The sequence below is a fragment of the Paracoccidioides lutzii genome (assembly GCF_000150705.2).
Source record: "Paracoccidioides lutzii Pb01 unplaced genomic scaffold supercont2.23, whole genome shotgun sequence".
Classification (NCBI taxonomy): Eukaryota; Fungi; Ascomycota; class Eurotiomycetes; order Onygenales; family Ajellomycetaceae; genus Paracoccidioides; species Paracoccidioides lutzii.
The window spans coordinates 324,083-337,142 of NW_015440969.1; the positions used below are offsets into that span (position 1 = coordinate 324,083).

Below are 13,060 nucleotides of genomic sequence, written 5' to 3' on the forward strand. Positions count from 1 at the left end.
ATGCGATCTGTCACAACCAAAGGATATTTATAACTCCCATACCATGGAAATAAAACATAGAAATAATGAGAATATATTAAGACAGCGGAGTGGAAATAAATATCCCCCCGCAGAATCGTCATAAATAAGACTCGTTTAGTTTCCAGGGACTAAACCTTTGAGGCCAGCTCCGAAGTCACCTTCTCGTGCTGCGATTTCGAAGTATCCGTATATGATACTACGGCAATTATTAGTAAGAAACAAAACAAAATAAAATAAAAGGGAATGTGAGTGTGTATATATGTGTGTGTGTGTGTGACAGAAGACAAAAATGACAGGAATACTTACGTGACAGCCAACAAAATACCAGTTCCACTTCCAAGAGCTCCAAGCAAATCGCTGGCTACAGACAAGGCTCCGATACAGGCACCACCAAAGGCAGCGGCGGTAGGGATCACACGCTTAAGTTCCTTGTACATGCTCTGTTCACGGTGTCCAGCCATCACGAGTCCCTGGTCCTTAAGCTGCTTGGCAACGTCGCGGGGAGCGGAGCCAGAAACTTCAATCCAGGTCTTGGAGAAAAGTGCACAGGCAACCAACATGAAACCGATATAGACAGCAGTGTGGATGGGGTCCAGGAGAGCTTCCTTGAAGTTAAGTGGGGGAGACATGTAGTAGGCAATTCCCGAGGAGGCATAAAGTTGGGCAGATCCGCCTTCGCGTGGTTCCCAGACACCCAGGAGCTTGACAAGAAGGTTATCCGAAAAGCGGGAGTAGAGCATCTGGCTGATCAGGAAGATGTTGGAGCAGAGGGCAGATTGAAGCATAATTGGCATGTTGGAGGTGTAGAAAAGGCGGACTGGGTAGGAGCCGCGCATGCCACGCTGGCGGGACGACTTGACTGGGATCTCGACGCGGAAGCCTTGGAGGTAGATGACAGTCGCGAAGATGACGAGCGTGGCAAGGAGGTTCATGATGTTCGGCAGGTTCTGGCGATAGAACGCTTCGTGAAGAGCGCGCTGCTTGTCTGGCCAGGTGAGCAACAGGTGGAACAGGGCGATGACCGCACCCTCGAATTCGGGGCCACGTCCGGTATTGATGGTGGTCGGGGAGAAAGCCTTCCAGATGATCGACTCGCAAATGTTGGTTGCGATGAAAAGGGAAATACCGCTACCAAGGCCATAGCCCTTCTGGAGAAGCTCGTCGAGAAGGATGACAACCAGACCAGCAACCACCAGTTGAACGATCAACAGAACACAGACACCGGCACCAAGATCGCTGGGCTGGCCGTAGAGGCCAGTAAGGACGTAGACGCAAGCCTGACCGAAAGACAGAATGATTGCGAAAAGCTTTTGCGCGGTCTGGTAGAGTTCGCGATCGGTTTTAAGGTCAAGGTTAACATCGATGAGGTGAGTTCCGGCGAGAAGCTATTGTGAATTAATATGTGTTAATGGTCATCGGTTGCCACAAACACAAAGACGCAAATCAAATCAGAGCTTTTAATGAACGTGTCATATCATGTCATACCTGGAAAACCATTCCGGAGGAAATAATGGGAGTGATACCCAATTCCATTAAGGTACCACGATTACTGGCCAACATCATGCGGAGCCAGTAGAGAGGATCGGACGTATCTGACGAGACAATGCCATAGAGAGGCATTTGGCTCATGACCAAGAATATGAGTAGAGTCAACTGTTGCGCAATGGGATCAGCGTGTGAATGAATAACCTGGTGAATGCGCGGAATGGCAAGGATCTCCAACATACACCTGTCCACATCAATTTCTGGTTGAAGGGGACCTTGGTTTCGGGAGCAGCCACCTCCGGGAGGAGGGGCGTGAAGGGTTTGATCAAGTCAAGGAAGCGTACTAATTGCAGTCAGCACATCGGGTTTCCAAAGGCGCAATAGACTTAAATAGGTGAAAAAAAGGGAGGAATGGGGTTAGGGACGCAGGCAATATGTGTATGAGAAACTTACGCCCACTCATGGTGACTGCTTTGTCTCCAATTGATCCACGAAAAAAGGAGGGATAAGGAGCTGATAAAAGGAAACCAGGGCGAAGGAGTAATGAAACCAAGAACAGTAGAGTAAAAACAAAACAAAAGGGGAAGGGTAATAAGAAGGAGAAGGGAAAGAAGAGAAGTTGGTTTGACAGAGGCAGAGGCAGAGGAGGAGGAGAAGGAGAGGAGGAGGAGAGGGAGGAGGAGGAGGAGGAGGAAGAAATAGAAAATTAAGAGACGTCGTTGGCCTATTTGAGAATAGAGATTTTGGCGATGGTTGAGATGTTGCTCGTTGTGTCGTTCCAAAAGGCGCTAGCGCTTTTAAGGACACTGTGGTTCCAACGGTAAAGTCACGTGGATTGTGTGTTGGCACAACAACCTCAGCCTCAAGCATCGACCTCACCTTCACCAACCTCATCTTCACCTTTGAACAAATGCATTTCACATCCACTGCACAACTTATCTTTATTTGGCTTCAGATTTCTATTGCTATGTATTAAGTTGCATGGGATACCTATCTATTCCATGTTGCCGTGTTTGAACTAGTTACAGCTGTTCTAAGTGTGCTCCAACGCAGGCCTTCACTGAGATATTCAAAATCAGGGTGTCGAGAACCTCGCACAGCCGGGCCTCAACTCGTTGTTGGGTGATTCTCTCTTCTTTTGCGTTCTGTAACAGCACAATGCGATCCTACCTAGGATATCAGGAATGGATGGCAAAGCGCTTTTTTCGTGAACATATTCCGCTCTCTGAGAAGCGGTGTTGACGCTCTATTTTACAGGATATATAGCCTTTTTCTTTTGCATCTATCATAAACTAATTTTAGTTCCATTGATGTAGCTAATGTCTCTTCTCAGGCATCGTATCCATATCCATATGGAAGGGCGTCCGGGAAGTTTCCATTGTTTCTTCTTATGGTTGGTTGTCTGTATACCTGCCTAAGAACTTTCGATGCCCCCCCTTTTCTCCATACCACAGCGACAAATGCATCCACAACACACTGGGATTGTGTGTTTGTCATAGTGAAGTTGCTCGATCACTCGTTGAACAGTTTTTTTTTTTAACCCACGTATACTATGTTAATACAAAGGGTTTGTCTTTCTATTATATCTCGCTCCCTTTTCTTCTGCTTCTCCTTCGCCACAAAAGAACTATCTTCTTACAACTCTAACAACTACAACACTTCTACAATGTTGATTACTTCCTACATACAGATTTGAGATTCGTTGATTCGGTTCTCTGTAAGAGATTCGGTATCCCGAGTTACCACTCTGTTTACTTTCTAAGAGTCTACACTGCCTTGTGTTGTTATAAACTTCTCCCTACTTTGGTTTCCTTCACACTCTTTTACTACAATCAAAGATCTCCTCATATACATCAAACTTATTGGACTTAGTTCTACAGTGTATAAATACCCTTTAAGGTTATCTTTTGTCTCTTATGTTTTCCCTCGCACGCAGTTGAAGCGTACTTGAACGTGATCACGATGCTATCACCAAACAGCGAGCTCAGCATGGTCATTTCCCAGACCGTTTACGCTACAGCAAAGTCCCTCAAAAGGGCATACAAATGGACTGTATCATGCAAGCTACGTGACTCCAAATCCATTCATTCCGCTGTTTCCAGTGCCAAAACCCGAATCCGCCGCCTATCATCACAACGCTTGCGTGCCCAAAATCTTTCAAAACAGGAGGTAGATGAAGATGAAACGGCCATTTCCACTTCTCCTACAGCACTGCCGGGATGCAAAGAATGTGACTTCGAATATACTCGCTCCACAGTTTCCAGTGTCAAAGCTCGAATCCGCCGCCTATCACCGCAGCGCTTACACGTCGGAGAGCTTTCGAAACGGAAGGTATCCGAAGACGAAATTGCCAACTATATCTCTCTTGCCGCCGTACCTGTATGCAAGGAACGCGACTCCGAATATATTCTTTCCATGGTTTCTAGAGCCAAAGCTCAAATCAGCCGCCTATCACCACAGAGCTTGTACGCTAAACATTTGTCTAAACGGGAGTTAGTCGCAGACGGAAGTAGCAATTCCAATTCTCCTACCACACAACCCGCATCACCCATAACAGCAAAAAAAGTCGTCGAAAAAACGTCTGAATTCATTGAAGAAGGGTCTGATGCCATCGAAACCGTTTCTGATGACATCGAAGCTGTTCCTGAAGTGGTCGAAGAGGTGTCTGAAACCGTTGAAGGAGTTCTCGAAGCCACCGAAGAAGTTTTTGAAGCAGTCGAAGATGATCGTGATCCGTCGGCTCAGTTCTCGATTAAGTCAAAGAATGCCCCACTTAACTTTGAAAAACTGAACCTCATTCCAAATCCATCACCCTCACCCACGCCCTCAACCATTGATGTTTCGTCTATCTGGTCAATTGAATCCAGCGTCCTCGGCGACACACAAGATCCCGAAGATGAGAAGACAGGCGGCCCGAAAACCGCACCAACTGAAACTGAAAAACCCGACTTTCACCTCCAAATTGCAGAGCAACGCCACGTAGTTGAGATTGAGGAATTGAAAGACAAATATCGTTCGAGAATCAAGCGTCTTGTTGACAAGAAGGATGATTACATGGCGCAGCTAAATGAGGTCGTTGAGGACAGAAACGTCCTTATGAAAAAGAAGATGGTTTTGGATGCAAAATACGCTTCCGCAGTTGCCGCTCGAAACAAGGTGAAGTATGAGCTCAGAGAGGAGCGTAAGCTTTTCGAATCGTCCCAAGTGGCGGCTGAAGCCAAGATTAAAGACTTCGAAGCTCAGGTCGCTCACCAGCAAGCGCAACTGGAAGCCATGCGGGCCGAAGCAGCAGGGACTGGGCTGCATCTTGCGGAAGCAAGGGATAAGATTAGGTCCTCGGACAAGAAGATCGTCTTTCTGCGTGGACTGATCGCTGGATACGAAGCGACTTCCAGCAACAACTCCCAGCTCCACCACGATCTCCAGCAGTGCCGAGAGGAGTATCGGAAACTACAATCCCGATACTCTAAGCTTGAACAGCGGTCTCTGCTCGCACACGCCAACACTCTCAAAGCTATTGAGAGTGTAGAAAAGCTGACTGTCCAAATGGAGTCGGCTGTGTCTGGAGACCAGACCCTCAGCCTCAAATAACTTGAGATTGAGCTGATGGTTTTCCAGAAACCTCCGCCGCATGGCCGAAGAAAGGGAAGCCGCGGTCAAATGGAAACTCTCAGACCTCAAGCGGAAATGACGTTTCAGGAATGAACAGCTAACTGACGACCTTTGGGCCTGCCACGCAGAAATCCAGTGGAAGAATTTGCTCCTTGGGCGTGTTCGCCAGGAGAGGCCGGTTTAACCGGTAACATCAAGGAGGCCCTTGCACGACTTTCCACTCACACACAGAGGGTGAAGCTGACTATAGAGACCGCCGAGTTCCTCACCACCACCATCAGCCGCAACGATGACCTGGAGACGGAGATGTACAATCTCCTATACAGCACCCGGCTGTTGTTGAGGGCGATGGAAAGGATACTGGGTGATCGATAGCATAACCGTCCTGCGGCTCTAAACTGAAAAGCTGCTTCGCGAAAGGCCTGTAGTGACTGCTACCACCTCTAGCCATACCAACGCCTGCAAATTACGGTGCAAATTACATATATTTCCCGTCTTTACTCACTTTTTTTAATTTTTTTTAAACTTTATTTTGGGATCTTGTCTTCTGCTTTTTGATACCCGGGAGAGTTCTGTTTGGTTAGATGTTGGATTCCCTTGAGACTGTGTGATGTCCCCTTGGAGCAATTATCTTATAGCTGTTTCACGAAAGTCCTGTATACCTGGTTTATCGCTTCTTCATATACCAGCAGCAACAAAATCTCACTGTAGATTGAACCTATTCCTGTCATTGGTTTTTCACATATTCTTTCAAAATTCGGGAGTTCTTGTTGGCTGGTCTTTCCATAAAGGGTCTGTGGTATTATTATGCCTCTTAACGATTGTCTTTTGGGATACTTTTGATACACATTATGAAAGCATTTGCTATTATTGTTGCAGCATGTTTGAAACTTGTTTGACTATTACAGCGCAATTTTTGCTGTTTATTTGCGAAAATATATTGAACACATTTGAATTGGATAGTGTTTGCATTGGTATTAAAAGCTTATGATGTTGTTCCATGAGTATTTGTCTTCTTTTCCTTTTCCTTTGCTTTTGCTTTGATGTTGCATTTTATGAATATTTTATGTATCGGTAAACAATTCGGAATGGATGTATAATTTATATTTCATGAGAGTATATCCTATTACTGCATCATTCCGTATTAAAAAAAGACATGTTTAAGCATATGTTTCATTAAAGCTCATAATTCCCTCCATTGCAACTCGAATTCTAGCAGAAGGTCCCCAAAAATAATAACCTACCATCCTTCTGCCACTTAAAAGATAATAAATAATATACTCTTATTAACCGGCACGATAAGAACCAACACTTCAACCAACCACTCCATCCCCACCCGTCTTCCTTTCCCCCCTCCTCCTCCACTCCTCCCACTCCAACTTCCACCCTTCCATCCCAACTGCGTCTTCACTCTTCCCCGCCTCCCCTTTCCTCCCATCCACACCCCCTCCATACGCCTCCAACGCCTCCAACGCCTCCCTAACCCAAACAAGCCCATAGCACCCAACTCGACACCCAACCCACACCACCGTCCCTACCACAGCCGCTGCAACTACAGCAGGCACAACAACCAGCATCGCACCACACAGGACAAGCGCACTAATCACCAAGGCGCTTAGCAGCGCCAGAGCAAGCGAGAAGAATATCGTCCCTGTGGCGAAAAGGACGAATAGGAGTACTGGAGGGCCTGTGAAGAGGAGTTGGATTGTTAGGAGGGTGGTTAGGTGTGGGTGTTTTGAGAGCTGCGTGGCATAGACGCGCAGGAGGGGGTGGGCGCGGGTGCTTAGGCGTTCTGGGAGGAGGTTGCGGAGGGTGGAAAGAATTGTGGAGAGGTTAGAGGTGGAGGCGGGAATTTTGGAGTAGTCCGCAGGGTTGGTTTTGAACAAAATGGGTGAAACTGGGAGGACAGTTTTGGTTGTGGATTTTGTGCGGGTGGTGAGCTTGGTGGCGGTAATGGGATCCTCCGAGATGGGTACCTTGGGTGGTTTCAGAGGATTATGGACTTGTGTTTCCAGTGTCCCTAAGCTTCCGTCCATGGATTGTTGGAGAGGTTTATGAAGCTGTGTTTCTGGCATCGTTGATTTTGTGTCCATGGGAGGATAGTGGCTGATTTAGCGATATGTTCAATTTGACAGAAGTGGTGGGTGTGACGCGTTATCGGGAGATTTCGCGGGGCAAGTTCATCGAGAGATGAGAAGGAAGACCCCCTCTGGTCATTGAGTTGGTAAATGTGGTGGTAAATTGGGGGTTCGCTGGCCGTCACTGTTGATTTTCCGATAAAGTTGTTGCCGAGGGAAGAAGCTGGAGAGGTCTATCCAAAACAAAGCTCACCTGCAAAATCCGGGGTAAGTGTCATCATATTGGTGCAGCCAAACCGGGAACTCAGCGGTGCGGTTAAAGTTTCTGGGCCGATGACGTTGGTTTAAGGTTAAATTTTAAGCCAGCAACCTTAAATGTTTACAGTAACTGCCAACACTGGAAGGCAACGGCCCCGAGCACAGAAAGCATCTGTTGTCATAACAAATCTTGGAAACTCAGCACCTGCTCCAGAGGCCAATTCACATTTCAAATAAGTTATAAGTTAGCAGTGGGAAATGTCGACCGTATCCTACCAACCCCTTTAGCCAAGTCTCAGAGGCGATTGCGTTGGATTTACCGGAAAGCTCCCTATCTCTGCAACCTGCAAGTGGTCAAAACTTCCATCTAAACCATAAGGTATCCATTACCACCCCTATATCAATATACATCACTATCTTAGCTTCATCGCACATCACTCGTTGGGTTCCTCATCCCATTTTTCCGCACGTTTCGGAATCTCTACCACCGACTCCTTGCACCAGATATGCACCGCGCCCGCCATCATCTCTTTACTCAGCCCGACAAGACACCCAGCCTTCACACTCAGCTCCCCCTCCCCACGCACGCGATGCATCAATCGGACCCCGCACTGTTTGCAAAATAGGCATTCCAAACTTTTGCCGGAAAGCGTCTGGCGCACATGGATGCCAATAGCTGACGAGGATGAGGGGTCGTAGTTGGTGATGATGTTGTCAAAGGCGGGTTTGGGTTCTGGGATTTCAAAATTTGGGAATCTGGCTGTTATGCCGAAGGCAGAGGCGGATTGGTGACGGCATTCTGTACAGTGACAGATGTATATTTTTAACGGCTTGGGAAGAGAGGTGGTGAAACGGATGAGGCCGCATTGGCAACGTCCTTCCATTATATTGTCCTTTTACTGGCTCTAGTTTTTTAATAGGTTATGTGTCCACGGTTGAAAATAGCGGATATGCGAGTCGGGAGAGGATCAGTTGGTGTATAGCAGGCGTACTTGACGGTCTTTCCGCAGGTAAGTAGGAATGAAGAGAGCTTCGAAGTCAGTAGCATGATCGTTATCTTAATTAAATAAAGCTTCGTCGTTCGTATTCGTATTTATTTGCGGAGCGAAGCGAAGCAAATATTATGCTTGTTGGCACTAGCATGGATATATTCCCCGCACATCGTTGGTAATTCCTCTCCTTTTGACATCGTGCAAAGTCCAAAACCCAATGTTGTTGAGGGTGCCCAGGTTTGACTGGATTGTAAACTTGGGCACGATTAGTGGATGAAAGCATTTAGTTAATCCTTAAGAAATGCTACAAATGCTTGAGAGCCCCTGTGGTTGAAGTCTCCTTAAGACTCTTATTAAGGCAAAACTCCAAATTCATCATCATCCAGAAAGGGGTCGCAGCAGCTGATAATCTGTATATCACACTGCATACAAATCAGAGTTGACAAGGATTAGATATAATCAATATTCCGGTGGATTTATATTCGAAGCTCGATTGTTTAATGGCTCTGGAAGAACGGCCCTATTTCACTACGATGACCAAGAACCCAACCAGTCTCCATATCAAATTCGTCCGCTTATTCCGAACCAAAGTGTCTAGACACGCCTGCCTTAACTTCAAAAAGTAATCGACCGCATCGTTCGAAATCTTCATTTGCAGTCCAACCAGTCCGGTCAACAATGCCTTCAAGTGCATCCCAAAAGTCTTGTGCGTCATTGTACCCCCGCCGCATCCTCCCGGTGTTTACGGCTATATCAGCCGTGAAATGATATGGACATGGGTCCTTAATGCCAAGTTTAGGCCAGTCCTTAGAATACTAAAGACCAGAGACGTCTCCTTCTAGAGCGGGAAACATTGTTTCAGTCGAGTGTAATCGACGAAATTAGTGTTGGTGATATAAATAGTAGATCCTTAGATGGCTCTCCTCATGAATCGGCAGTGTAGTTATGTGTACGATCGACACGATACTCTGTACTGAATTGGGCTTTCTATGGAAGAGGAGTAAGGGCATACAATACAAGAGAGAATGAAGGGAATGAACAGTTGATTCATGGGAAATGGGAAGCGGAAGCTGGAGGACATACAAGAGGTTCTCTAACGTGCCAGGGGTTGGCTTCACTGGAACCGCTTGAAGCTAAAATAATTACATAGTGGCTTCCCTGTCGCAGAACCCAGCCGAATCAGAAATAGCCAAAAGCACCCGAACCATCAAGGGGCAGCTCTACGCTCATTTGAGGCAAGATTTGGCACATTGCCAGACTGAGGTCATCAATCATGGGCCCTCTCTAGCAACTGCATTAGAGAAGCTCTTCTGTTTTCTGATTGAAAATGAAAAGATAATATTAATCTACGCCTATGGTATCTGGTGTTTTTGCCAAACAACCCAAGGCAATGATTTCTCCAAGAAGGCTCGTTCCGTAGGAAGCTCTCTAATCGCTCAGGAACCGTTTCATATCAGTGTTAAGAGTATAACATAGACAGTGAACACCCTGCCCAAACGCCACACCCCCCAGAAGCTTCAACCGCCCGTCATCTCACTCCACCTCACCCATCTCCTCACACACTCGTCAACTATCCTCAGCTGCTCCCTATCAGCCCGAATCTCAAACCACTCCTTATGTTTCCTCCCACAGCAACTGCACGGTTCCTGCAACTTGACCCTTCTATCCGCCAGCTCCAGATGAACCAGCCGTTCCACCCTATGCGTGTGTGGCACCTTACGCGGAGGAGCCAATGACTCCGACTGCACGGATGTCGACGAAGGCACATGCGGATAATACCGCATGAGCGTAAGATTATGCGCACATTGGTCCTTCCACTGATTCATTCGGCGGTGGACGTTGCTTGAGCGTCCGATTTTCAGAATTATGGTATCTGTAGCGGTGTTCCGTTGGGGATCATGGACTTTGTTTGGTGTAATGCCGGCGGAGCGCATGATTTCGCTGGTGCTGTAACTTCGACTGTTGCCGTTGTCGACCAGGGAGGGGATTAGGGAGGAGGCAAGTTCTGGGGTTGGGAGAGAGGTATTTGTTGTTTGTGGCGTGACCCAGCACATGTATATGTACCCCGGTTCGTCGGCATCGGATATGGGTTCCGATAACTCTTTGAGAAGAGTGGATGTGGTTATTGGCGAAAGAGAGTTGGGTATCCAGGATAGAAGAGTGTCGGTATGCGAATGCGTGGAGGCGGGACTGCCCTGTAATGATGGTCGAAGTGGTCTGGCTGGTGACGGCGATAGGGATGATGGACGCGTTAGAGGTCGAGAGTGAGGAGTTGAGGGCTGAGGGACTTCGAGCTGGGAAGACACCCGACCTTCAGAGAGGTGAGACGAGCGGGAATATCTGTCGTTAATGGTATCTGCGGACCGAAACGGAGGCTGAACGACGGCCGGACGGGAAAGTAGATGGGATGTCGTTGTTTCATTATTCGAAGCCGTTCGACGATGACACACTTTTGAAATTAGAATATCTTCATCATCGTGTGCTCCCATAATGAATCGAATGAGCTTTCTTTGAAACTTAGACCTCCTACTTGAGCCAGGAGAACCGAGAGCTGTACTTTCAACTTGTAGATTATGTCTCGCGGGCGTAGCAGTGATTGAGTGTCTCCTTATTTCATTGTTTTGGAAGGCTTCTCTGCCAGGGCGCGGTTCAGTATCTAGCCGTTCTCTACCCATCCTTTGGGGTCCTGTTCGCCCACACACCTGCCCCTCCGAGACTGGGCGGCGTTGATCATTGACATCAAGCAACCCAACTTTCTCCGCAAGCGTTTCAATACTCGATCGCGTCTTTAGTTTTGAAGCAGGCGTAGATGCTTTTGCGGGCGTTGGCGTGATATGAGCCGCCTGGTCCTTATGCTGCCAGCAAAATAGAGCTGCTGTTGGACGATCGTCGGTTCTCTTCCTGGACATCGCACCTCTGGATGGCGAGGCGCAAGGCGTTGACTTAGCCGATGCTACAGTTCGACGACATTTTTGTCCATCGGCCTTGATTCCGCGACATGTCGTGGCCGGATCTTTCGAATCTGCGCGGGCAAGCCGATATTCGGGAGTGTCGCATGCATTGGACATTTAGAAGTCGGGTACAGAAGAGTCTTCAGAACTCCAAACAAATGGAAAAAATGTTTCTCATAAATACTAACTAGATATGCGCGCGATGCGCAAAGTAAATAAATATGATAAAATGCGCCGTTGAAAACGGGAGCAACCGACGGATTTCGATTAGCCGGCGAGCCAGACAGAAGACTCGAGGCATGGAGATAATTTACCAGCCCCTTGGCTATGGGCCGGTCTCCCTGCTCCCAGTCAACCAAGCACAGCAAAGCAAAGTAATAACTGACGAGGCTGTGAAGCGGCGCAGAGCTGAACTCAGGGCAGACGAAGGTCGAATTAAAGCAATCGGTTTATACCTGGGGCGCCCGCCTGTAAGTTTTGACTTAACTAACTGCCATGGACCCACTTAGTTGGCCGCGATATTCCAAGCGGGCGAGAAGCGTGTCCCACGCGCGTCTTTTGCTGGCCAATCTGCTTTGTTGAGCTCTGAAGAAGTCGGGAAATAACTAAATAGGTATAATAAGCCATCGAGGAATGTCGGGATTTCCGGGCGTGAGAATTGGATTTTCCTCTCCCAGCAGTCCAGCATTTGTTGCTGTGAGTTCGTTAGCTAAACCTGGAACACGATCCCCACCTCAGGGCAACAGAGATCAACCCTGAAACAAGGACGATCAATCATGCAAGCTATGTTCGCTACCCACCCAGTTTGCCAACGCTGTGTTTCAAGGACTGTTTGAGTGAAGGTGGTTGCAGATCGAAAATGCCCTGTTAGAGCTGTGGAATGAATCGCCAGGATAGTTAATCCCAACATCTCGAGATGGTTTAAACGATACGTTCGCTCGAGCATCATCTTAAAGATATCTACCGTTTGCTTGAAGCACCAAAACATGATGCTGGATGTGGGCTTCGTCACAGCAGACCCCCTGCAGATTAAAATATGGAAGTTTCAATACTGCGAATCCAGGGGCCAAATTGTCGTGTGAAGACTCCGGCACGGACAGTTTCTCCAGGGGATGCCGTCATGGATCAACACCTTTTTATAGCTAAGATCCGGGTAGTTAAATAGCTCCCGCGTATAAAATATCCAGAATCTCGCTAATTAGATTTCGCAAACTGTGTGTGCAGAGTGCAAAATTTAAAGATGGTTGCTGCTACATACCATACGGAGTGAGACAAACAAACATGTCGTTCCAGGAGAGCAATCGTAATAAATTCAATTCTCGATAAATATAGCAGGGATAGCGAGCTCGTCTATCCTATTGACCAATCCATGATGGCCTGGTCGGTGGCGCTGGGTTAGGTTGGGTAGTTAATGTGATTCCAACGCCCCAGCAGCAGAAAACTGGGGCCAACCGCGTTTCCCTAATTCTTATGAGAAGGGAGCGGCGATGATTTTACTTAGGTGTATATATACCAAGCGTTGCAAACCGGAGTGCTGTGTGCAAACTCACGGACTCGAATGGCATGTAGTTAGTGTGCAGCACGGACTATGGATTCCCGTAACTCTCAAACATCAAGATGTGATGAGATGGACGGCAAGAGAGTGACGGAACTAAAACCAGGA

The 13,060-nt window shown here is 47.4% G+C and overlaps 6 protein-coding genes across 6 annotated transcripts; 2 read left to right on the plus strand and 4 right to left on the minus strand.

The window, feature by feature from the left end:
• Nucleotides 1–135: 135 nt before the first annotated feature.
• PAAG_07328 (transport protein SEC61 subunit alpha) lies at nucleotides 136–1,969 on the minus strand (the record flags this gene model as incomplete). Its single annotated transcript, XM_002790745.2, has 5 exons — nucleotides 136–217; nucleotides 328–1,406; nucleotides 1,507–1,674; nucleotides 1,749–1,849; nucleotides 1,960–1,969. The coding sequence occupies 5 exons, from the start codon at nucleotides 1,967–1,969 to the stop codon at nucleotides 136–138; spliced, it is 1,440 nt and encodes a 479-aa protein (XP_002790791.1).
• Nucleotides 1,970–3,468: 1,499 nt separating this feature from the next.
• PAAG_07330 (hypothetical protein) lies at nucleotides 3,469–5,097 on the plus strand (the record flags this gene model as incomplete). Its single annotated transcript, XM_002790747.2, has 1 exon — nucleotides 3,469–5,097. One exon carries the CDS (start codon nucleotides 3,469–3,471, stop codon nucleotides 5,095–5,097), a length of 1,629 nt encoding a protein of 542 aa, XP_002790793.2.
• A 1,334-nt stretch (nucleotides 5,098–6,431) lies between these two features.
• Nucleotides 6,432–7,193, minus strand: PAAG_07331 (hypothetical protein; the record flags this gene model as incomplete). The annotated part of the gene is made up of 1 exon (XM_002790748.2): nucleotides 6,432–7,193. The coding sequence occupies one exon, from the start codon at nucleotides 7,191–7,193 to the stop codon at nucleotides 6,432–6,434; it is 762 nt and encodes a 253-aa protein (XP_002790794.1).
• A 695-nt stretch (nucleotides 7,194–7,888) lies between these two features.
• PAAG_07332 (hypothetical protein) lies at nucleotides 7,889–8,338 on the minus strand (the record flags this gene model as incomplete). Its single annotated transcript, XM_002790749.1, has 1 exon — nucleotides 7,889–8,338. One exon carries the CDS (start codon nucleotides 8,336–8,338, stop codon nucleotides 7,889–7,891), a length of 450 nt encoding a protein of 149 aa, XP_002790795.1.
• Nucleotides 8,339–9,963: 1,625 nt separating this feature from the next.
• Nucleotides 9,964–11,514, minus strand: PAAG_07333 (hypothetical protein; the record flags this gene model as incomplete). The annotated part of the gene is made up of 1 exon (XM_002790750.2): nucleotides 9,964–11,514. The coding sequence occupies one exon, from the start codon at nucleotides 11,512–11,514 to the stop codon at nucleotides 9,964–9,966; it is 1,551 nt and encodes a 516-aa protein (XP_002790796.1).
• Nucleotides 11,515–11,696: 182 nt separating this feature from the next.
• PAAG_12378 (hypothetical protein) lies at nucleotides 11,697–12,002 on the plus strand (the record flags this gene model as incomplete). Its single annotated transcript, XM_015847875.1, has 2 exons — nucleotides 11,697–11,867; nucleotides 11,907–12,002. The coding sequence occupies 2 exons, from the start codon at nucleotides 11,697–11,699 to the stop codon at nucleotides 12,000–12,002; spliced, it is 267 nt and encodes an 88-aa protein (XP_015702518.1).
• Nucleotides 12,003–13,060: the final 1,058 nt, after the last annotated feature.